This window comes from Symphalangus syndactylus, chromosome 22, assembly GCF_028878055.3.
Source record: "Symphalangus syndactylus isolate Jambi chromosome 22, NHGRI_mSymSyn1-v2.1_pri, whole genome shotgun sequence".
Taxonomy (NCBI): Eukaryota; Metazoa; Chordata; class Mammalia; order Primates; family Hylobatidae; genus Symphalangus; species Symphalangus syndactylus.
In genome coordinates this window covers 40246516-40270084 of record NC_072444.2, presented here as the reverse complement: position 1 = coordinate 40270084, position 23569 = coordinate 40246516, and the positions used below count along the sequence as shown (strand labels likewise).

The 23569-nt window shown below is 48.2% G+C and overlaps 1 protein-coding gene across 7 annotated transcripts in view; it reads right to left on the bottom strand.

Annotated features, from left to right (window-relative positions):
- Positions 1-2047: 2047 nt before the first annotated feature.
- The window catches only part of PTPN18 (protein tyrosine phosphatase non-receptor type 18), a 28602-nt gene continuing 7080 nt past the window's right edge, over positions 2048-23569 (bottom strand). Inside the window, exons 2-16 of one of the 7 annotated variants that reach the window (XM_055260988.2) lie at positions 21377-21485; positions 21040-21116; positions 20857-20952; positions 20703-20741; positions 14600-14668; positions 13971-14033; positions 13609-13751; positions 13177-13243; positions 13018-13095; positions 12836-12925; positions 12515-12603; positions 11333-11553; positions 10869-10943; positions 10598-10661; positions 2048-2466 (exon numbers count right to left, since the gene is read on the bottom strand). In XM_055260988.2, the coding sequence (XP_055116963.2) occupies positions 2199-2466; positions 10598-10661; positions 10869-10943; positions 11333-11553; positions 12515-12603; positions 12836-12925; positions 13018-13095; positions 13177-13243; positions 13609-13751; positions 13971-14033; positions 14600-14668; positions 20703-20741; positions 20857-20952; positions 21040-21116; positions 21377-21485 (1548 nt within the window). In that variant the 3' untranslated portion in view covers positions 2048-2198. The other 6 variants (XM_063631266.1, XM_055260989.2, XM_063631263.1 and 3 more) reach the window with 6 other exon arrangements.

Genomic DNA, 23569 nt, shown 5'->3' with positions numbered 1-23569 from the left:
GTGCAGTGGCGCGATCTCAGCTCACTGCAACCTCCACCTTCCAGGTTCAAGCGATTCTCCTGCCTCAGCCTCCCGAGTAGCTGGGACTACAGGTGCCCGCCACCATGCCCAGCTAATTTTCTTTAGTTTTAGTAGAGAAGGGGTTTCACCATTTTGGCCAGGCTGGTCTTGAACTCCTGACCTTGTGATCTGCCTGCCTCGGCCTCCCAAAGTGCTGGGATTACAGGCGTGAGCCACCGCACCTGGCCTTAATTGCTATAGCTCTTAAAATTTAAAGCTGTTCCTGGACATTTTCTCTCATAGATGAATAGTAGAATCCATTTGTCAAATTTCATTTTCAAATTATTTTGGAAACTTGATTAAATATGCAGTATTTTCTAAGCTGACAACACAATATAGTCTGAAGGTGGAGGTGAGTCAATGGGTTTTCCTCCCTCACTCCCCAAACAGCCCCCATTTCCACATGGCCTCCCTCTGACATGCAGCCCTGGTCACTGGCCGAGAGCAATCTCTCTGCCCATGCCAGAGGCCTTCCTCTCCCTCACTCTCTAGTTTTCTTTATGGCATTGGTCAGCACCAAATAATACGTCAACATTATTTATGCATCTTTTAGATTTATCGTCCTTCTCTTCTTGCTATAAGTGAAAACTTTGAGTTAAAAAGGGCAGAGCTCTCATTGATTTATTCACTGATCTATCCCCAAGGCACATCATAGACACAGAATGTTCATAGAATGAATGAGTGAATTTGGAGTGATGGCATTTGAGATGTGAAATTTGCCATCTCATTTGAACACCAACCTTGGTCTTTAGGGCTAACTCCTCTCCAGGTGTAAGATCCTGGGAAGGTGCTCTCTGTTGAGGAATAGCAACTCCCCATGGAGAAAGGCCTTTGTTTGATCAACACCACATCATTTCATTTAATTTGATCTTCTCAACAATTCTGGAAGGAAGACAATGCAGATTCAACTGCAGGTGGGAATGTAAATTGGTACAACCTTTTGGAAAAAGAGTTTGGCTTAACATGTCTTAATCATGTTCTCCCCTACCCCTCAGTCAGAGACCACCAGAACACACTGTAGGCTAATAAACTGGGCTTGTTCCTCATTGCAGCAAGGAAGAACACATACCCTGGGGAGCCTTGTGTGTCCCACTCAGTAAGGTTGTTAGAAAGAAACGATGATAGGATTAGGGCTTGGGTGACCTGCAAGGGGGTTTGAGGAACCAGGCTCTGCTTGGGTGGATGCTGTCAGGAAGTGGGGCTAGCTCTAGGGTTGGGGGTCTTTCTTTACAAGCAGGAGGAAGGAAGCCAGGCGAGAGCTGCCCAGTAAGGCAGCCGCCATGCTCAAGCAGCCAACACAGGGCATCGCGGCTTCTGTGGTGGGATGGTGCATTTGCGCTCAGATGTGAGTCCGGAGGGGCTTGGTCCTGTCTCGATCCCTCATGGTCGGGGTGGACTTGCCTGACATGTTATGTTCCATGACATAGTTTACATTCAGCAGAATACCAGGGCACAGCTCCTGCATGTCAGGGGCTGCTGTCCTCTTTCTCACTGCCTTTTAACCCAAGGAGTCTACTTTTGGGCATCAATCATAAGCAAATAGATACACACGCAAATGAAAAATGTAAGGCCGAGTGCAGTGACTCATGCCTGTAATCCCAGCTACTCGGGAGGCTGAGACAGGAGAAGTGCTTGAACCTGGGAGGCGAAGGTTGCAGTGAGCCGAGATTACACCACTGCACTCCAGCCTGGCGACAGACTCAAAAAAAAAAAAAAAAAAAAGAAAGAAAAAATGTATGTACATCTCACCATTATTATTAATAGAAAAAATGCCCTCCAAATATAGGCGCAGTAGAGAAGTTTTATAAAGCAAATACGTGCCACAGGCCATGCTGGGCAGGGCAGAGTGCAGATAAGGCTGAGGATGGCATGACCACGAGTGGCCACCATAAGCTGGTGTGTGATGAAGCCCTGCAAAGATGGCTCACTGGCCCAGAGACACTCAAGGACAGTGCTAAATAGAGAAGTGAGACATACGACTATAAATACAGCATACTATCAGTCATGTAAGGGAAAATCTTTATTCATTCAACAAATACTTCCTGAGGACTGTCTTTTCTCTGTGACTCATGATGATGGTATAGGGAGATGACACAGAATGTCCTTGAGGGAGACTGGCTAAGTTCCTGGACCCGGCATCATGAGGCATAACTACCAGCTGCTGAGGTCCAGAAATTGGACGTTTTTCCCCATGTACTCCAAATTGATGACGCTTCTGAGAACCAAACAATGACAACCGAGTTCATGTTTTGGTGACTGCCAAGAGGGCGTGGGCACGGTTGTAAATCCACTCTGTTGACTGCCAGCTGGGGACGACTTCTCCAGTGAGAGGACAGCTCAGTCGTGCTCAGGAACTTTCTGGTAGCAGAAAGACCTGATTCGGCCTTGGCAGGGGTCGGGCTGGCCCTGGAATTAAAGCCAGGTGAGAAAGAGCATCTTGGACGAGAGTCACCAGGCCCCAGAGGGTGAGAGCAAATCCTGGGCGGGCTCCTGATCTAAAGGATGGATTTTGGGTGAGTCCCCAAACAGGCCATGTCCTTTCAGGTGACATGTTTTACATTTCATATCTACTGTGTAAAACAAATTATCCCCAATCTTAGAAGCTTGACAACAATACTTCTTATCTCACAGCTTCCCTGAGTCAGGAATCTGGGTGTGGCTATTTGGGGTCCTCCAGAACAGGGTGTCTCATGGCATCTCAGGCACAGTACAACCCCAGCTCTGGGTCTACGCATCTCCTGCAATGTATGCTTTACATTCTGCTCTTTTTTTTCCAGCAAGGCCTTTCCATGTCCACATCTAAGCATACACAGCAAGTTTCTTGGCTTGCTTTTTAAGTCTGAGTATTCTAGGTAATCCAGTAACTCCTGGCCTTCAACTTCCCAACTCCTGACTGGGAGACCAATCTGATCCACCTGTGCTGGTTGCAGGCCGGTGCCTGAGCCATGGCCTGTCCAGCAGGTCAGGTGAGTGGCTGGACGTGCCCTCAGCACCCTGCACACCATCCCCTCCTTCCTTGCCTCCCACTTGCACCCTGCTCCCTGAGTGTGCCTAGCCCCTTGGCATGTCCTTTAATGCCAACAATTCCTTCCAGACCAGAGACACAGGCAGGAGCTGAATGCATGCCACCTCCTCGCAGGTCCATGGGGTCGAAAACTGGCCTTGCCCCCAGCCTGCCCTGTCCCAACACCTTGGCTCCTCCTTCCACTCATTCCGAGTGTCACCCCTGTGGATGTGAATGTGGGAATGAGACCTGGTGGGGACAAAGCCACTGAAGCAAATTCTGTCCCTTAAACCTGTGGAACCAAAGCAAGACTGGCAACTCTGACCCTCCTGTGCCTGCTCTGCCCTCCCAGTGACTCTAGCTCCCTAAGCTGAAACCCAGATACAGCTTCAAAGGGCATCCAGAGGCCACACAGGATGTGGGCTTATCTCTTGCCCTCATGCAGGGGAACAGCTTCCCAGTGTGAATAAGACATTTAATCAGCCAGTCCTGCTCAGAGCCCTAGGTCCAGCCTGCTCTTGCTAACCTGAAGAACATAATTAGGCTGGGCATGGTGGCATGTGCCTGCAGTCCCATCAACCTGGGAGGCTGAAATGCGAGGATTGCTTGAGCTCAGGTGGCCGAGGCTGCAGTGAGCCATGATCCAGCCACTGCACTCCAGCCTGGGTGACAGAATGAGACTCTGTCCCTAAAAAAAAGAACAGACACTGCAACAAGCACTCTATCTTGTTATAAATTTCACCTGTGAGGAACTCCCTCCTTTGACCTGCTTGCCTGAAGGTCGTTGGAACTGAGCAGGTGGTCAACGTTCTTTTACCACTTTGTAGTCGCACCTCCATTTCTGTTGCCCTTATCCTTCTTCACATCCACTGGTAACTGTCTCCTGACTGATTTCCTCACCACCACTACCTGCATCCTCTCCCCTTTCCCTAATCTAGGAAACACGGTGCTTTCTAGTTCTAACATATCATGATTTTCTGTCTCTCACCTACCCAAAACACCATGTCCTCAATTCCACATTAAAGCTAAAACTAGCTATTCATCTTAGAACCACAGAACTCAGCTGTCAAGAAGAAAACAGTGTTGTGCATCTCTCTTCAAAACTGCATATATCAAGAAGCTTCAGACTTGGGGAAAACATAAAAATAGCCGATGTTGGAAAGAGGAGGGGTGGGGCATTGGGGAGGAGAAAGGAGGAGCCAAAAATTGGTAGGAGATGGCCATGAAGCATATTCTGTCTTCCAGCAAATGGTGAAGCCATTCTAGAAATACACTTATTACTCCACTCAGTCCTGGGGAGTCTAAATTTCTTTGTAATACATCTCCAACTAGAAGCCTTTATCAGACATAAAATCCCCTAGACATCTAACTTGCCTTTCCAGGAAAAAAAAAAAAAAGACAAATATAATTTAACAATAAACTTGTGTAGGAAGACAGACACTAATGGTGTGAGCTGCACATAGTTGGTGTTAATGGTAAATTTCTTGAAGTCTGATTATTCTAGTGTAATCAAAATCCTCCTCAATTCAAATACCTCTTAGGCTCTCTTGATCCATCACTAGACTGCCTGAAAAGCAGGAAAGTTCAGTCACTTAGAGAACACGTCTTAGGCACATTATTCTGTTGCTGGCACGTGGGACACATGAGCTGATGAACTGAGTGTGCCTATGGGGTCAGGTTTGTCTACGCAAAGACAAACGAACAAAGGCCTCTGAACAAATAGTTGCCAGTGGCCTATGCAGCGACTACTTCCTCCCCACTCACTCGGCAACTTGGGCCACATTTCTGTATTGCAGGGTTAGAATGGGCTTTGTTCAGCCTCAGTGAGGAAGGGACCAAACACATTTGTCCCAGGTTCAAGGAGAACATGAGATTCTCCCATTTTCCAAATGTCAACACTGGGGATGGTATGTATACAGCAGGCACATTTCTGGGGAAGTCGGCTATCTCACCAAAATATTCCAAGTAATTGTTGATATTCTGGATGCTGACTGCTTTACTTAAAGGCATCCGCTGTACATATGACAATGCAAATTTGAAACATTGGCTGGTAGCAGCAGAGCTACTGATCCCAAACCCTGGTGGGGCTCTTTGACTGGTTTGAAGGTCAGGGTGGAGAAAGTTCAACTTTAGAGGTCTTTCCCACCGAGAGTTTTCTTTTCTTATTAAATTCAAAAAATGTTTATTGATCAACAACTCAGTGCTAAACCTATGGGAGAACCCAAAGACTTAAAAACCTGGGGTCCTGCTCTCCAAGGCATGTTAAATGAGATAATATAAAAATTCCTATTTCTGGTACCTGAAAAAGGCTTAGGGCTGGAGAGGTGACATCGTTCAGCTTGCTGACCTCATCAATCATCTGTCCCCAGACAGGCAGACAGACCTCTTGGAGAAGTCATCCTCAAAAGTAAGGCTGCAGGGCCAGGGTCTGCTTGAGAGCAATGGAATCCAATGGAAATCACTTCTCAAGTACACTTTATGTTTGGACATTTCTCAGCTCTTAAAGCTTCTGACATTGATTGGATGCTGGTATGGCTTTATAAACACTTGTCTTTTTCATATATTCTTAAGGATTCATGTCTCCTCGACCATTTTGTATATTCTAAAATAACTATGCCATAAAATAAATAAAACAATTTCCACTTACTGCATAGTTTATTCAGATATTGACCTTATGTTTGGGCTGAACTTAGCTATAATTGAACAAAGAGTGATAAGCCATCATTGCTTAGTGATATTTTCTATCATCTTCACTGAGGCTGCAGTTGGCATTCTGCAGGCTCTTTCCAACAAGACCATTTCTCTGGTACACAACTGAGCAATTACACTGACTGAGCTGAAATCCACAAGCATTTGCAGAGCACTGCTCTGTGCAGGGGAAGCTCCAAACACATAGGTGGCAAAGAGGAGCAAGATCCATCCCTGACCCACAGAAGCTGCCTGTAGCCCCCGGATCCTGCCGGCCCAGGGCAGGGGTGTGATGAGGTGGACACCAAGTGCTCTGAGGAGCAGTGTCGGGGAAGAGAAGTTCTGGAGAGGGAGAAGGCCCCACATCCCCAGGGCAGGTGAGATGTGAGCTGGGTTTCCCGGGATGAAGGAGACTGGCCGAAGGAGAGGGTAGGGAGGAGCACTCTAGGAAGGCAGTGGAGTTTGGTGGAGCACTGACTGTGGGTGGGAGGCAGGAGAGGAGGCGGGAGCAGGGCCTGGAGGGTAAGGTTACCAGGGACTGAGAAGCCATTAGACTCTCAGCAGCAGCCCTGAGCTCTTGGGCCTGCACTTTGTTTTTTATCAAGCCCCCGCACCATGTTAATATCAGAGAAGCTCAGGGGATCCCTATGTCAAGTGGCAATTCCTCACCTTCCCTTCTGCTGCATGAGGTCAGATATCAGCTGCTCAATATCTAGCAGCAACTTTTAATACCATGTTTTGTTTCTGAAGGTAGCAGGGACATGTAAGCTTGGGAGTAAGTGAAAAAAGCACTGAATCAAGAATAAGAAAACAGAAACAGTTTTCATCAATTATGTAAAGCAGCTCTCTGCCCCTGAGATTGAAAACAAACCTAGCCACAAATGGGGCCTAGTTTTCTCTCAGGACATCATGGTCTAAGACAAATGAATGCCATACAAAGGACAGAAGTCAAGGCAGGGGATGTTGAAAGCAGAAAAGGAGAAGTAACTAACTCCTGTGAAAAGGAGGCATCATCAGATCGGATCCTACTTGGAAACTGACAGCTGAGCCTTCACTGTTTCTGCTGGGTAAGAAACAAAGCAACACGAGTATGGTGCCTGCAATGGTCCCACTGACCCCCACGTCCCATGGGGGTTTGTGAGAGCCCAGACAGATGCTGTGCACCCAGTGGGCTGCGCTGCAGAAGAGGAGCCCTGAGCTCAGGGCATATCCAGAAGGAAACATCACCTGCTGCAGTGTCCTATTGCAAACACAGCTCTGAGATGCCCAGCTCAGGAGCAGCCAGGCTTTGCATTCCTGGATACCCAGTGTGTGGGTTTCCTGTGGCTGCCATAACAAATGACTATAAACCGTGTGGCTCAAAACAGCAGATGTTTATTCTCTTACAGTTCTGAGGTCCTAAAGCCTGAAACTGAGGTGTCAGCAGGGTGGTTCCCTCCGCTGTCTGTGAGGGAGAATCGACCAGGCCTCTCTCCTGGCCCCCGGCGGTTTGCTGGCAATCTTTGGCATTCCTTGGTTTGCAGACGCTTCATCCCCATCTCTGCCTCCATCTCCAATGACCTTCTTCTCTCCGTCTCTGCGTCTCCCTCTGCTTTCTCTTATAAAGACATCAGTCATTGGGCTTAGGGCCCATCCTAAATCCAGGATGATTTCATCTCTAGGTGTTTTAATTACATTTGCAAAGACCTTTTTTTCCAAATAAGGTCACATTCACAGGTTCTAGAAGTTAGGACTTGGACCTATGTTTTTGGGGGCCACCATTCAACCCACTACCTCCAAGAAAGACCTGTAGGAGAGCAAGAGACGGGTGGAGGATTGCCTCTCCCATTGCTGAGCTTTCTTAACAAGAGAACGGTTTTTATATCAGCCTGAAGTAGTGACCTGCATGAGCAAAGACATGGGTCTGGAAAGGGGAAGAGAATATTTGAGACAAGGTATCATACTTTACTAGAAGTGAGGAAGCCCGGAGTAAATGGTGTGAGATAAATCAGCCTGCACACTTCCTAAGTGTCAGCGCTGTTCTAGGAGCTGGGACAGTAGCTGTAAACCAAACAAAAACTCCTGCCCTCAGGCAGCTTACATTCTGATCAGGAGAGACAGATAGGAAACAATATTAAGAGGTAAATGTTCAAATATATTAGAGGCAGAATCTAGGAGAAAAGTATCTAAGGCACACAGAATAACCAGGGCAAATGCCTGAGTGGAAACTGTGCTTGCCATGCTGGGCCAGGAGTGAGGCTACTGGGTGTGAAGTCAGAAACCAAGAAGGCGCAGAGACTGGACTCTCCACACTGACAAGGTGGCCTGCACAGCTCCACATCACATGCACATGTGTATAAAACACCAGACCAAGGCCGGGTGCAGTGACTCACGCCAGTAATCCCAGCACTTCATGAGGCAGGGGCAGGTAGATCACGAGGTCAGGAGTTCGAGACCAGCCTTGCCAATGTGGTGAAACCCCATCTCTACTAAAATTAGCTGGGCATAGTGGTACATGTGTTTAATCCCGGCTACTTGAGAGGCTGAGGCAGAAGAATTGCTTGAACCTGGGAGGCGGAGACAGAGGTTGCAGTGAGCCAAGATTATGACATTGCACTCCAGCCTGGGACACAAAGCAAGACTCCATCTTTCGGGAAGAAAAAAAAAGAAAAAAAAAAACAGACCTCTGAATCGGAGAAATGGACAGTTTATTACAGTGAACACAGCAGCCAGAACAGTATCTTTAGCCACTTTCCCATGCCCCTATTCCCAAGAAGAGGGGATGTGGATCATGCCACCTGGGCAGGCAGTGGGTCTGCATCCCAGGAGAGGGACCCGAAACTGGGAGACTTGGAGATTTTATCAGGGCTGTGGAGGACCTGCCTTTCCTCTCCTCCAGAGATAAATGACTCATTATCCAGCAACACAGAGGTCAGCACCGACCTCACCAGCAGCAGGCTCACAGGAGTGGCAGGGGCACTGGGAGAGTGGGAGGCAGCACAGGGTCAGCTCTTTCACGAAAACAGAGAAACAGGGCAGCTCTAGAGTGGAAGTAGGGGCACAGAGAACAGGAAGGAAAGGCGGCCGGCAAAGGTATGACATCACACCAGCTCCCACTGTGGGCACCCAAACCCAAGCCTCCTGGGAAAGTCTGGGAACTGTTAAAAATCCACACCTGAGCATCACCTTGCCAAGGGGTGGGGTGGGGTATGTACACATCCCCATCATTCCCTGATTGAAGGCTGCAGGAGAGTGGAGTTCATGCCAAGGCACTTGAGATCAACCACGGATGCAGCCAGGCAGAGGCAGAGGAAGGCCGGCCCTCACCCAGAGAAGGGCAGGACAGGGGTGGACATGGGGCCCAGGGCACTGCGGCAGTGCATACAGGGACCTGGGCAGGCACAGTGTCAGTCAGAGGTCCAGAGACCTGAAAGTGAGAGGGGCGGGACCCTTGAGGTTCAGGGAAAGAGCATCTTATACTTTTTCCATTTTGCAGTGACTTGGAGATTTGTCCACACCAGTGCACAGAGACGTGTCCTCTTTTTTTTCTTTTAACAGCTGCTTAATGTTTTATCCTAGCAGGAACCCTACCATGGGCCATTTAAAGTGTTTCAAATCTTAGGGGGCTGAGCCTGGTGGCTCACACCTGTAATCTCAGCACTTTGGGAGGCTGAGGCAGGAGGATTTCTTGAGCTTGGGAGTTCAAGACCAGTCTGGGCAACATGGCAAAAACTCATCTCTTAAAAAATTAGATCTGTAGTCCCAGCTACTCGGCAGGCTGTGTGAACAGCAAGGGGCCAGTCTGGTTGGGAGTCTGTCTGGCAGGGGTCTGGCTGGGGTCTGTCTAGATAGGGCCTGATTTGCTGGGGGTCCATCTGTCTGAAGAGCTGGAGATGTGTACTCATTTGGGGGACTTGTCTGTCAATCTGGAGGATCATGTCTGACCAGCTGGGGTCCATCCATCAAGATGAGAGTCTGGTCGGCTGGCTGGGATGTCAGGATTCCATGTGGCTGATGTCTGTCTGTCTGGCAGTCCATCTGGTTGGTTAGGAGTCTGTCTGGCCAGAAGGTCTGTCAGCCAGCTAGCCCACCTGAGGGTGGGGGTGGTGTCTAACTGAGAAGTCTGTGTGTCTGTTCAGCTGGGGATCTGTTTATATCTGTCTAGTAATCTGTCTAACTTAGGGGGTCCACCTGGCTGTCCAGCTAGCAGAGGTGTCTGTCTTTTGGGGGCTCTGTTTGGTGGTCTCTCTGGCTGCACTGGTCTATCAAGCTGTTGGCTGGTCTCTCTCTCTCTCTCTGGCTGGGGGTCCCTTTGTCCACCTGTGGACTGTATCTCTGAAGGTTTGGCTGTCTGTCCAGGTTGGTGGTCCATCTGTCTGTCTGCCTATCTGGAGGTCTTTTTATCGGTCTGCCTGGGGTTAATCTGCTTGGCTGTGGTTATGCCTGGCTTAGTTCTCCCTGGATGGCAAAGTGTCCATCCACTTCTCTGTGTGGTGCCCCGAGTGTCCAAGTGAGGGAGGCTCAGGTGCTGAGGATGGACTAGTGCTATGTGGTGAGGAGAGCAGTCTCTGAAAGCTCATCTGTCCCTTCTCCCCTTCATAACTCAGGGGTCATGCCTCTTCCTGATCTTCTTTCTTGAATCTGCTCTGTGCAGCCTCACCAGCCATTATACCCTAGCTACCTCCTCCAGCCTCAAGCCTTGAATGCTACAGTCACTGGGGCAAAGCCCCCACATTTCCCACCCTGAGAAACGTTTACTTTGATCCAGGCCCACTGTTTCCCTTCTGCACACGGCGCTCAGCAGCGCCAGGGCATCAGCAGTCCGAGCTCACAAGAGGCAACAAGCAGGAGCTGGCGTAGACTTACGCCTGGGTCCACTCAGCAGGCGGGTCCCGGGGACCCTTCGGCCTCCCAATGCGCATGTTGAAACCTGGGAGAAGAAGGGTGCCGTGGGTCTCATGGAGAAGCTGAGGTGTGTGGAGGCTGGCAGACATGAAGACCATCCCCCCGCCTCCAGGTCCTCCTGGTTCACTGCAGCCACATCCACAGGACTGAGCTCCATGCCCCATCAACCCCAGACTCCTGGGGTTCACTCAAAGCAGCAAAGTCCCAGCAACCCAGGCTCTACCTGACTTACCTAGCCCACCAGTCTGAGCTCCACCCGCCACGTCCTCGTAGGCGCCAGATCCGGCAGGACTTTGGTCAGCAGGAACTGAGGGTAGGAGACCCCCCACGGGTCAGCTCCGGAAGCCCCAGGGAGTCCCAAGACCCCACCCCTGGCGGGGACGCTTCCCCCGAGGCCCGAAGGGGAGAGCCGAGGGCGCCGGGCGGGAGAAGGCGCACACCCCGGACGTGGCCTCCAGCCTTTGGGCGCGGCCGAGACAAGTATTGCCAGGAACCCTGCCCCTGGACCGCGACTGCGACCGCCAGGGGGCGCATCCGGGGCGTGGCCAGGGACGCCTGGACGACAGCGTCGGGGCGTGGCCAGGCTAGCGGCTGGGGTCCCCGCGGCCGCCAGGGCCTGGCGGACCACTGCAGGATGGTGCTGCCCTGCGGATCACAGCAGGATGATGCCCTGAGAAGGAGCAAGCCTCGACTCACCGCGGCTAGGCAGCGTCCCCCGCGCGTCCTCCGCGTGCGCCCCGGGCCGCTGAGCGCGCGGCGTCACCTGGCTGTAGAGCGGCGCCTCCTCCGTGCTGCGCGTCTCTGTCCCCGTCCCCGTCTCCGTCCCCCGCCCGGCGCCCGCTGGAGCCCCGCGCTTCTGCACCACCGCGTAGGTGTCAGCCATGGCGTGGCCCGGGCACCCGGGCACAGAGATGCTCCTGCAGGCAGGGAGGGCCGGGAGGAAGTGAAACGGCGGCGCTGGGCAGGGCGGGAGTGGGGAGGCTGCTCAGCGCGCAAACCACGGGCTTCCTTCCCGCCGAGGCGGTGCGCTAGATGGGAGGGAGGGTTCCCTGGGTGGGGGGGCCTCTCTTCTGTGTCCCTAGCGCCCTGCAAGTTAGGGGGATGAAGGAAGAACGGGGTCAGCCTGGAAGGCAATTGGGGCAGAGTGTTGGTTTGAGGGGTGGTCATTTCTGTGTAAATGTCTACTGAATAAAAGAATGCGGAAGTGGCATAGAAGACAGGAAGGGATGGCCGCAAGGACAAGGGCCTTACATCTCCGCTGCGAAGGCGGCTCAATCCCATAGCCGCAGCACCCAACGTGCGGCCTGACAAGAAGGCGGCGTCTAGAATTATTTGCTGAATTTTTTGGTTGTTGTTTTTTTGAGACAGGATCTCGCTCTGTCGCCCAGGCTGGACTGCCGTGGTGCGATCTCGGCTTACTGCAACCTCCACCTCCCAGGCTCAAGCGACTTCCTGCCTCAGCCAACGGAGTAGCTGGGACTACAGGCTCCCTACAGCACGCCTGGCTAATTTTTGTATTTTTAGTAGAGACAGGGTTTCACCATGTTAACCAGGCTGGTCTCCAGCTGGCCTCAAGTGATCCGCCCTCCTTGGCCTCCCGAAGTGCTGGGATTACAGGCGTGAGCCACCTGAATTAAGGTTTGATTGGAGGATCCAGGAAAGGCCTAACTCAGAAGGCAGGGCAAGCCTTAGAGACAGAGGCAAGGGGACCACTGGGATAAATGAATCATCTTGGGGTGGGTTCCTAGTGCTCAATTCGAAGAAAGGGCCAGCGAACACTTGGCGAAGTGAACAAGGAACGGACTGGTGTTCCAAGGATGAAAAAGGGGTTAGCCTGAGAAATTGGGCAAGGAAGAATGCGGGGATGGAGCCGGGTACCTGAGGACTCCTCCTGGTGGGCGGGGTATGGCGAGAAGTGCCTGGCGAGTCCGGAGGAAGAGGTCATCGTCGTAGAGTGGGGCGCAATTCTGAAGAAAAACAGGAGGGGAGGCTCCTGAGGGAGGAAGCTGGCCAGGCCTCTCACGGGGCTCTGGGAGAAAGCTTAAGACGGGAGAGCCCGGTAAGCATGTCCGGAGGAGGGCACAGGTGGATGTCACAGTCAGTGCCTGCTCCCAGTAGTCCTGGGGGCTGGACCCTGCTCGGGGTCCTGGTCTCTGAGGGTGCTGATGGTGGACAGGAGAGTGGGAAAGGGGTCTGTACCTCTTTGATGTTCTGGTAGTGGGGGCTGGCATTCTGGAGCGTGGAGCAGAACATCTGAGCCACCGTGTGGTACAGGAACCTGTACTGCTCCTGTTGGGGTGAGGAACCATCAAGAAGGGAAGGCGGGGGCAAATGACAGCAGCGGGCCACTGTCCCTGAAGATTAGGACACCCAGGGTTCACCTCTGTCTGCACGGCCGCAGGCCGCTGCTTCCTCATCTCAAGGACCACATCAAAGAGAGTGAAGTCAGGTGGGATCATCTGGGGCAGACAGACAAGGCACTTGAGCAGGACACGTGGTCATGGGCAGCACACTGCACACACAGGATGCCTGCATCATACCTGGGTCAGGAGCAGCTGCCTCACATGATCCACGGTGCACAGGACGCCTGTTCGCCCACAGCCCGCACTGACAAGAGAATCAGAGTGTGCCTGGTCAGGTCCTGACCACAACCCCTTTTAGATGGGGCATTTGGGGATGGGGGTGAGGGTCCTGATGGATCCCCTGCAGAGCCTCTTGATTCCCAGAATCTCCAGATTATATCTGAACAAGGAAAACCTTTTTAATCACTTACATTTTGTTGAGCAGCAGCTGTGTGCTTATTCCCCAGCTGAGTCTGTGCTGAACAAGTGCTCACAATTATAGTCCATGGAGGTGAGCAAGGTTTCTCAAAATAGGCACTCAGACTACAAGACTAGCCCCATGCCCTGTACTCCCCTCCATGCTCTCTCCCCTCTGCCTCACCAGACCCTCCTGAAGCCCATTTCCGAAACCTGCAGTGGACACAGAGGGGTTCAGGGCCAGATCCCTGGAGGCGACGGGCTTCCTCCACCATGGCGAGCACGTGGTCAGGACTGCTGGGGACCCCACGGTCTGGCCAGGACATATACTGTAGCTGGTACACAGAACGGGACTCCTGAAACACAGAAAAGATGAGCAAAAGACTTAGAAAAAAAAGAAAAAAAGCATTAATTGTGCATCTACTATACACCAGGCCCACTTCTAGGCATCTTCCATTTATGTCTACCAGATAATAACTGAGGAGGTGGGTACTAGTATGATGCCCATTTTTACAGGGGAGGAAACCACTCCCCTTTCAGGAGCCCCTTTACCTCCTCCTCCCCTGTCACGGTACCTTCTGGAATGTGACCCTGAGGGTCCTGAGCATGATGTCCTCATTCAGCCACTTCTCCTTTAACTGAGTAAGGGGCGGGTGGGGCAAGTAAGAAGAGGGAGGAGAACAAAGATCATAGGTACCAGAAGACATTTATAGAAAGCAAAGCATTCCTGATTAAAAAATCAAATACAGAAAACATTTAAAAAATTCATATAGCCCAAACTTTCCCCAAAGCTTTCATTAAGGAAACATTTGACACAGGAGAAAAAGAGGAACTATTCTAAAAACTCAAGCCCTTTTGCAGTGAAAACAGATGTCTTTCGTTCTAAAATGAAACTTTTATTGTATTTATTAAGTACTAACTGTATATATGACTTGAGAGAGTTCCCCAAGCTCTTTTGAAATGGTAAGAGAAGTAAGAATTTCAATAACCTAACCAGGCATATTTACATGACAGAGATAACTGTGATTGTAGCCAAAATAAAAATGCAAAGGCTATCCCTATATTAAGTTATAACTATTTGCAGGCTAACACCAGAGGGTTTCCTGCAGTATGAGTGGACTGTGGGTTAAATCATTCATCCTTTTAGGCCCAACCCAAAGCCTTTCCCCCCTGGGAATCTTCCTTGAAACCTCCCACAGCTCACCAGAGTGATGCAGAAAAGCCCAGTCTGCAGTGGCTCCTGCTCCTGGGCCCAGTACCGCTCACACCTTTTCTGCAAAAGGTAAGGGAGAAAAGGCAGGGAGTGAGAAGAGGGAGTCAGCTTCAGAGCTAGCTCAGTCCTGCCACAAGACACCCCAACTGCTCGTGGTGGAAGCACAGGCAGCTGTACTTATAACCTATAACAGAGGCCAGCCAACAGAGCCATCAGATGAAACACATGCAGACTCAACGGAGGTGCACTGCTGACCATGCAGGGGAGATACAGTCCAGGATACCCTCCCACTGTAAGCAACTAGAAACTGGACAAAATACATGAGCCGCTATTTTCAGACACTGGTTGGCAGGCGTTGCAGTACTGTGGTCACTGAACAGACCACTCTGGCTTATTGCATGGAAGTGTCACCAGGCTGTAAGATATGAGTCTAATGATCCCACTGAGTTGAGCCAGAGACCATGGCTCAAGGAGGCCAAGGCAGCTAGAATTTGCAGGGCAGAGTCCTGGAAGGAACAGAGGTATGCAAATAAAAACAATAAGTTGCATAGAAGTCCCCTCCTTGATTCTTTGGTTGAATAATCTGAATATATACAGCATGAAACCCCATGAGGCCAGGCAAGAATAGCTTACCATGAAAGAATAGTAGGGATCTGTAGGATGAACATTTCCTTGAGCTCATGATGAGAAAGAATTCACATTCCCTCTAGCTAGAGTGTAGAGGCATTATCAACTATAGGGGGCATTTAGTAGGGCACCTAGAATGACCACGCATTAGAAGTATGGCTAAATTAATTCTAGAACAAAGGCTACTTGATCAATCATCCAAAAGTTCCTGAAAAGGCAAAAAACACTAAAGAAAACAATCCAACACTTACCTGTGCAAAATTCAAAATATCAAGCATCCAATAAAATTTTGCTGGACATACAAAGAAGCAGGAAAGTGTGACCCACAACCAGGAGAAAAATCAGTCAATAGGAAAGGGCCCAGAAATAACAGTTCAGGAAAGAAGCAAAAATCTTAAAATAGCTATTACAAATATACTCAAAGATGAAAAGGAAAACATGAACATGATGCAGAGTGGAATGAAAGATACAAAAAATAACCTGAATGGAATTTATAAAGAGGAAAAATAAAATATATGAAATGAAAAATCCACTAATAGCAGAGTAGACACTAGAAGAAAAGATCAATAGACATGAAAACATAGCAATATAAATAATTCAAAATGAAAAACATGAAGAGAATCAGTTCTCTGTAGAAATATACCAAATAGTCTAGTGTATGTGCACGTGGAGTCCAGAAAGGAAAGGAGAAAGGGGGATAAAAAAACTTTATGTGAAGAAATAATAGGTGAAAATTTTCCCAAATACGATGAAACTATAAACCCACAAATCCAAGAAACCAGAGGGAGAATAAACCTAAACCTAAAGAAAGTCATGCCAAGGCAGATCATGATCAAATTACTGAAAAAGAATGAAGAAGAGAAAAAAAATTTTTTTTTTTGAGACCCTTGCTCTGTTGCCCAGGCTTGGAGTGCAGTGGCACAATCTCGGCTCACTGCAACCTCCAACTCCTGGGTTCAAGCGATTCTCCTGCCTCAGGCTTCTGAGTAGCTGGTATTACAGACACACACCACCACGTCCAACTTTTTTTGGTATTTTTAGTAGAGACAGGGTTTCACCAGGTTAGCCAGGCTGGTCTTGAACTCCTGACCTCAAGTGATACACCTGCCTTGGCCTCCCAAAGTGCTGGGATTACAGGCATGAGCCACCACACCCGGCCCCAGAAGAGAAAATCTTAAAAGCATTACGCACAAAAAGGCACATCACATACTGAGGAACAAAGTTAAGAATTATAGAAACATTTTGTCAGAAACGGCAAGTCAATGGTATGATATCCTAAAAATGCTGAAAACCTTTTCAGACAAATGAAAGCTGAGGGAATTCATCACAAACAAATCTGCATTATGAGAAATATTAGAGTAAGCTCTTCAGATGCTTACAGACAGTGGCTGCTGCCTGTAATCCCAGCTATTTGAGAGGCTAAGGCAGGAGGATTGCTTGAGGCCACTTCAACACCAGCCTGAGCAACATAGCCTGTATCTTAAAAAAAAAAAAAATTAAAATTAGCTAGGTGTGTTGGCAACATAGCTAGCCTGCATCCAAAAAAAAATTTTTTTTAATTAGCTAAGTGCAGTGGCACACCTGTACTCCCAACTACTTGGCAGGCTGAGGTGGGAGGATTGCTTAAGCCCAGGAGTTTGAGGCTGCAGTGAGTGGTGACTGCACACTGCACTCCAGCCTGTGTGACAGAGTGAGACCCTATCTCTTAAATAAATAGAATAAGTAAGCTCTGCATACAAAAGGAACATGATACAAATGGAAATACAGATCTACACAAAATAACAGGGAGAAAAGTAAGTGGCTAAATGTAAAAGATATTTCATTTTAAACATCTTTAAAAGATAATCTAGTGAATTTTATCAAACAAAGAGGAATTAATACCAGCCTTTCACAAACTCTTGCAAAAAACTGAGAGGAACCATTTCCCAACATATTGTATGAGGCAAGTATTACCCTGGCACCAAAACCAAAGACCTCACAAGAAGAGAAAACTACTAACCAATATCTCACAAATATAGACACGAAAATTCTCAATGAAATACTAGCAAAGTGTACCGGGCGCGGTGGCTCACGCTTGTAATCCCAGCACTTTGGGAGGCCGAGCCGGGCGGATCCCGAGGTCAGGTGATCCAGACCACGGTGAAACCCCGTCTCTACTAAAAATACAAAAAATTAGTCGGGCGTGGTGGCGGGCGCCTGTAGTCCCAGCTACTCGGAGAGGCTGAGGCAGGAGAATGGCGTGAACCCGGGAGGCGGAGCTTGCAGTGAGCCGAGACTGCGCCACTGCACTCCAGCCTGGGCGACAGAGCGAGACTCCGTCTCAAAAAAAAAAAAACAAAAACAAAAACAAAAATCTTACTGTGGTAATAGTTGCATAACTCAGGAATATAGAAAAATGATGGCATTTTACACTTTAAATGACTGAATTATATATCAATAAAGCTGTTTAAAAAGATATTCTAAAGCAACTATAATAGCAGTGTACTGTGGAGTATATATATAGAACTAAAATATATAGTAACAATAGCACAAAGCATGGAAAGGGGTAATTGAAATATACTACAGTAAAGTTCTGACATTTTACATGAAATGTGGAATATTATTTGACTATATAGACTATAAGTTAAAGATATATATTGTAAACTCTAAAGCCACAACTAGATATTTAAAATAAAGATGTATAGCTAATAAGGGAATAATTACTATGCAATAGATTAATAAAAAATTCTCACTCTGAAAGAGAAAAAAAGAAGAAAAGAGCAAACAGAGCAAATAGAAAACAAATAGCAAGATGGTAGGTTTAAACCCAACATTATTGATAATTACATTAAAGGCTGAATATTCCAATTAAAGGCAGAGACCGTCAGATTAGATTTAAAAGTAAGTCCTGGCTAGATGCAGTGGCTCATGCCTGTAATCTCAGCACTTTCGGAGGCAGAGGTGGAAGAACAGCTTGAGGCCAGGAGTTCGAGACCAGCCTGGACTATACAGTGAGACTTAATCTCTACAAGAAATAAAAAACAATTAATCAGGCATGGTGGTGTATGCCTGTAGTCCCAACTCCTTAGGGAGGCTGAGGTAGGATGATCACTTGAGCCCAGAAGTTTGAGGTTACAGTGAACTATGATTGCACCACTGCATTCCCCTCTGTCTTTAAAAAAAAAAAAAAAAGTCCCTACAATACACCACCTACAAGAAGCACACTAAAAAATAAAGATGAACATAGATATAAAGTAAAAGAATGGGAAAAGACATATGCAAACTCTAAAGAAATTTAAGGCCAAGGGCGGTGGCTCATGCCTGTAATCTCAGGACTTTGGGAGGCTGAGGCGGGTGGATCACCTGAGGTCAGGAGTTTGAGACCAGCCTGGCCAACATGGTGAAACCCCATCTCTACTAAAAATACAAAAATTAGCTGGGCGTGGCGGCAGGCACCTGCAATCCCAGCTACTCGAAAGGCTGAGGCAGGAGAATTGCTTGAACCTGGGAGGTAAAGGTTGCAGTGAGCCAAGATTGCGCCATTGCACTCTAGCCTGGGCGACAAGAGGGAAACTGCATCTCAAAAAAAGAAAGAGAGAGAAAGAAAGAAAGGAAGGAAGGAAGGAAGGAAGAAATTTAAATGGCTGTATTAATATCAAAGTACAGTTCAGAAAAAAATATTAACAGAAATAAAGAGAGTCATTACATATTAGAAAGGGATCCAATCATTAGGAAGACATAATCCTAAATGTATATGTACTCAATCATAAAGTTTTAAAACATATGAAAAGTAAAACTGAAAGAATAGTTATACAGATTTCAACATTCCTCTTTCAGCAAATAATAGGGTAAGCAGACAAAAAAATTGTCAGAAATAAGACTTGAATAGTGCTGTTGACAAACTTGACCTAATTAATACTTATTGAACAGTTGGTAATTTCAACACTCTTCTCTAAGCAATCCATACATTTAGAGAAAATAAATCAGTAAAGATATAAAATATACAGTAAAGATATAAAAGTGTCTTTTAAAAAAGTCTGTCAATTGACCTAATTGGTATTTACAGGACACTCCAGCCAACCAAAGCAGAATACACATTGTTTGCAAGTACACTTGAAATTAAAGTAGAAAATGAATTAGTTGGGCGTGGTGGCATGTGCCTGTATTCCTAGCTACTCAGGAGTCTGAGGCAAAATTGCTTGAACTTGGGAGGCAGCGGTTGCAGTGAGCTAAGATTGCACCACTGCACTCCAGTCTGGGCAACAGAGCAAGGCTCTGTCTCAAAAAAAAAAATGTGGAAAATGAAAAAATCAATAGAGAAAATGAATGCAAATGAATACAACCAAAGCAGGTTCTTTGAAAAAATAATAAAATGATAAACCTCTAGTCCAAAGATTGGCTGACATTTTTATAAAGGGTCACATAAATACTTTAGAATTTATAGACCATAGAATTTATTCAACTTGCAACTACTCATATCTGCCACTGTAGCATAAAAGCAGGCATACACAATATGCAAATAAATGAGTGTGGCTGTGTTCTAATACACTGTTTACAAAAAACAGGCAGGAGCATGAAAAAAGAGATAGCGAGATAGAGAGATGAGACAGAGAGAGAGAGAACACAAATTACCAAAATCAGGAATGAGAAAGAGACATGACTACAGATCATACAGGCTCCACCATCAGCTAGTCACCCCAGGGAACCCCCACCCCATCCACGGAGCAGGCAAGAATGTAGAAACCACATGAAGCTATGTGCCTTCAGCCTTCAATGTTGACATGTATTTATTCATTTAGTAACTAATTTATGTTAACAGGCAAAACAAAAATCCCTGGCCTTGTGGATCTTACCTTCTAAATCAGGGAGATTAAGAATAAACAATGTACATAATACATTTGTAGATTATCCAGTGTGTTAGGAGTTCATAAGAACTGTGAAGAAAAAAGGAAAAGTAGGACAAGGGAGGGAGAATGGAAGTGCTGAGAGTTTAAAATGGTGTGAAGACCCACCCAGGAAGGTCTCATTGAGGAATTAACACTTGAGCAAAGACCTGAAGGAGGTGATAGAGCAAGCCACAGGGAAGGATGTCTTAGGCTGAAGGAATAGCCAAGGCACAGGCCCTGAGGCAGAGCCATCCCTGGAACATGTGGGGAACAGCAGAGACCAGAGTTGTTAGAGTGGAGTGAATAAAGGGAAGAGAGGTGGAAAGAGAGATCAGAGCCTACAGGGGAAGCAGTCAGAATAGGGCCTTATGGTCTAAGGTGTGAAATGGCTGGAAAGCCCAGCAGGAGAGGGGTTGCCAACACTGGGGGATGAATAACATATCAACAAAAACTTAGAGGAACAGTGGGGCTTCCCACAGAGCCACAGTAAGGTCACTCCAAGAGCTGGACCCTCGGGTCCTGGGGTCAAGGAGGAGCTAGCAAGATCCCTCCTCCTTCCTCCTTGAACAAGGACATGAAACCTGGGGGCAGAGGACACCTACCCGTCCATTCTCTATCTCTCGACAGGCCATCAGGATCACCTAGACAAGGAGGGTCAGGGGAGAGGAAGGTGATTTGGGTGAGGGGGCCAGGGAAACCGCCTAGGGGGTACTTAGATGTTGACCCCACCATTGCGCCCCACCCCCAAGTGCTGACCTTGACCCCAAACTCCCAGACCAGTCTCCAGAAGTCTAGCAGGGTGTGAGGCAAGGGTCCCTGCGTGGCAATGTAGGCCAGGCTTCCATCCACGCCCTGGTGAAGGCCGAATTCACTACTGAGATTCTGATGCCCACCCCTGGCCACTCCCAGTCCACCTCCTTCCGTGACCCCAACCCTCACCCGGATGAAGTTGCCATTAATGTAGTCGCTGTGTCCCTCTTCCCGGAGCAGGGAGAGGATTACTCGCGTCTGATCATCTGTCAGCAGATAAGGTGAGAAAAGTGGAGTTTGGGGAGGATAGGGTAGGACTGAGGCTCTGACAGCCCCATGGCTGAAAGCCAGCAGGGGACCACACACATGCAGAGATCCCACCAAGGTGCCCTTGTGGGCTGCTGAGCAGTGCAGAGGGTGAGGCTCTGGGAGGAGAGCACAGTGGGTGACTCCAGTGCACACTGACGCCTGGACAGTGGCGGGGCGTGCGAGGCTGCACCGACTCCCTACGGAAGCCCCGACTTACATGGCAGCACGTCTTTGTAGCGGTTCTTCCTCACGTTCTCCGGCCGACTGCCGGCCTCGGTGGAGCACACGCCGTTAGCCTTCCAGGCGGCCGAGCGGGCCTGGATGTCCTGGTAGAGCATTATGAGTGGGCCGGGGAGGGGAGGAGACAGGAGAGGAGCCAGGTCAGAGTCCCGGGCCACCTAGGCACGCTTGCAGGATACAAAGCCAGTGGCCTGGGGAGGTGAGTGCAGACCCCGACGGCACGGGGCCTGCCTAATAATAATGATACAGAAATAGCGACCCAGGGCACCTTCTCTGTGCCAGTCTCTGTGCTAAGGGCATGTAATCATCACAGGTTCCTAGGACATGGGTACTATTATTGACGTCCCCATTGTGCAGGCAGGAAAGTTTATGCACCACGTGGTTCAGCGACTTGTGGAAGGTCCCAACCAGGAAGTCACAAGGTGAGGGTTGAACTCAGACCTCTCGGCATCCACCCCCTGCACACTCAATCTGTGACATTGTCTTGTAAGCAATAACTGTAATGAAATATATTATGGGTTATGTAGCTAAACATATAAGACAATGTAGAATGCATAGGCATTATAATGGATAACATACTATGTACAAGATACTATAGGCACTGTGTTACTGGGAGATTATAATAATAATTAGTGAATCGTGTATTACCATATTAGTCAGGTATTCGTAATATCAATGATAATAAGTAACACCCATGCCACCACTGTGTGCCAGCCACTATTCTAAGTGCTTTACTTGTGTCCATCGGGTCATTTAAGCCCTCATGATGCCCTTGTGTAGTGGGAACACCTAGAAGAGCGCAGTGATTCCTGCATATGCGGGAGGCAGGCTTGGGGAGCAGGGGTGCCCTCACCACCCAGCCTTCCGCATGTGAGGCCCTCAGCGCTGTACATGGTTCAGAACCCGCCCAGTCGCATGATGTCATATATCACATGGGTATTATGTTTACGTTTGTTACACACATTCTTATATTGTATAATTATATATTTTACATTTATTATGCATTTCTTAGTTTCTTATATACAATGTTTCTACGTGTGTAAATTACTTAGGTTTATAATTATCTGTTACATTTTTTTTTTTTTTTTTTTTGAGACGGAGTCTCGCTCTGTTGCCCAGGCTGGAGTGCAGTGGCGCGGTCTCGGCTCACTGCGAGCTCCACCTCCCGGGTTCACATCATTCTCCTGCCTCAGCCTCCCGAGTAGCTGGGACTACAGGCGCCCACCACCACGCCCGGCTAATTTTTTGTATGTTTAGTAGAGACGGGGTTTCACCATGTTAGCCAGGATGGTCTGGATCTCCTGGCCTCGTGATCCGCCAGCCTCAGCCTCCCAAAGTGCTGGGATTACAGGCGTGAGCCACCGCGCCTGGCCATCTGTTACACATTTTATATCTACTTATGAATTTATCAAATAACTTTGGTCATTTTATAAATTATAATCTTTGTTATATTCATTTGTTGTATTGTTTTATGCAATTATACAATGTTTATTGTATAAACAGTCATTTATAATACTTTTATATATTTGTCATATATTTCTAAACTTGATATGCATCACCATATCTCAGTTTATGCGTTTGTATGGTATGTTTCTATGTCTGGTACCTAAGCTATTACACTTTAAACGCGTCATCGACTGTAATGTACAGCGCCTATGATGCTGCGTGAACCTTCCTAACGCTGGGCTTGCACTACCTGTATTGTAACGTTTAGATTTTTTGTTTGGTTTTGTTTTGTTTGAGATGGGGTCTCACTCTGTCGCTCAGGCTGGAGTGCAGTCGCACCATCTCAGCTGTGTAGTGGAACCATCTCAGCTCACTGGAACCTCTGCCTCCCAGGTTCAAGCTAGTCCCCTGTCTCTGCTCCCTAGTAGCTGGGATTACAGGCGTGCGCCTATGCCCAGTTGATTTTTGTATTTTTAGTAGAGACGGGGTTTCGCTGTGTTGCCCAGGCTGGTCTCGAACTCCCGAGCTCAAACGATCCTCCCGCCTCGGCCTCCCAAAGTGCTGGGATTACAGGCGTGAGCCACCGCACCCGGCCCACCTTTAGAATCTTTATAGGCAGTGAGGAACGCCCCTACGAAGTGCGCGCCCAATATGTGCTAAGCGCTTTTCACCCACATCATTTAATCCTTAGGCCAGTTTGGTCATTCATGTCCCCAATTCACCA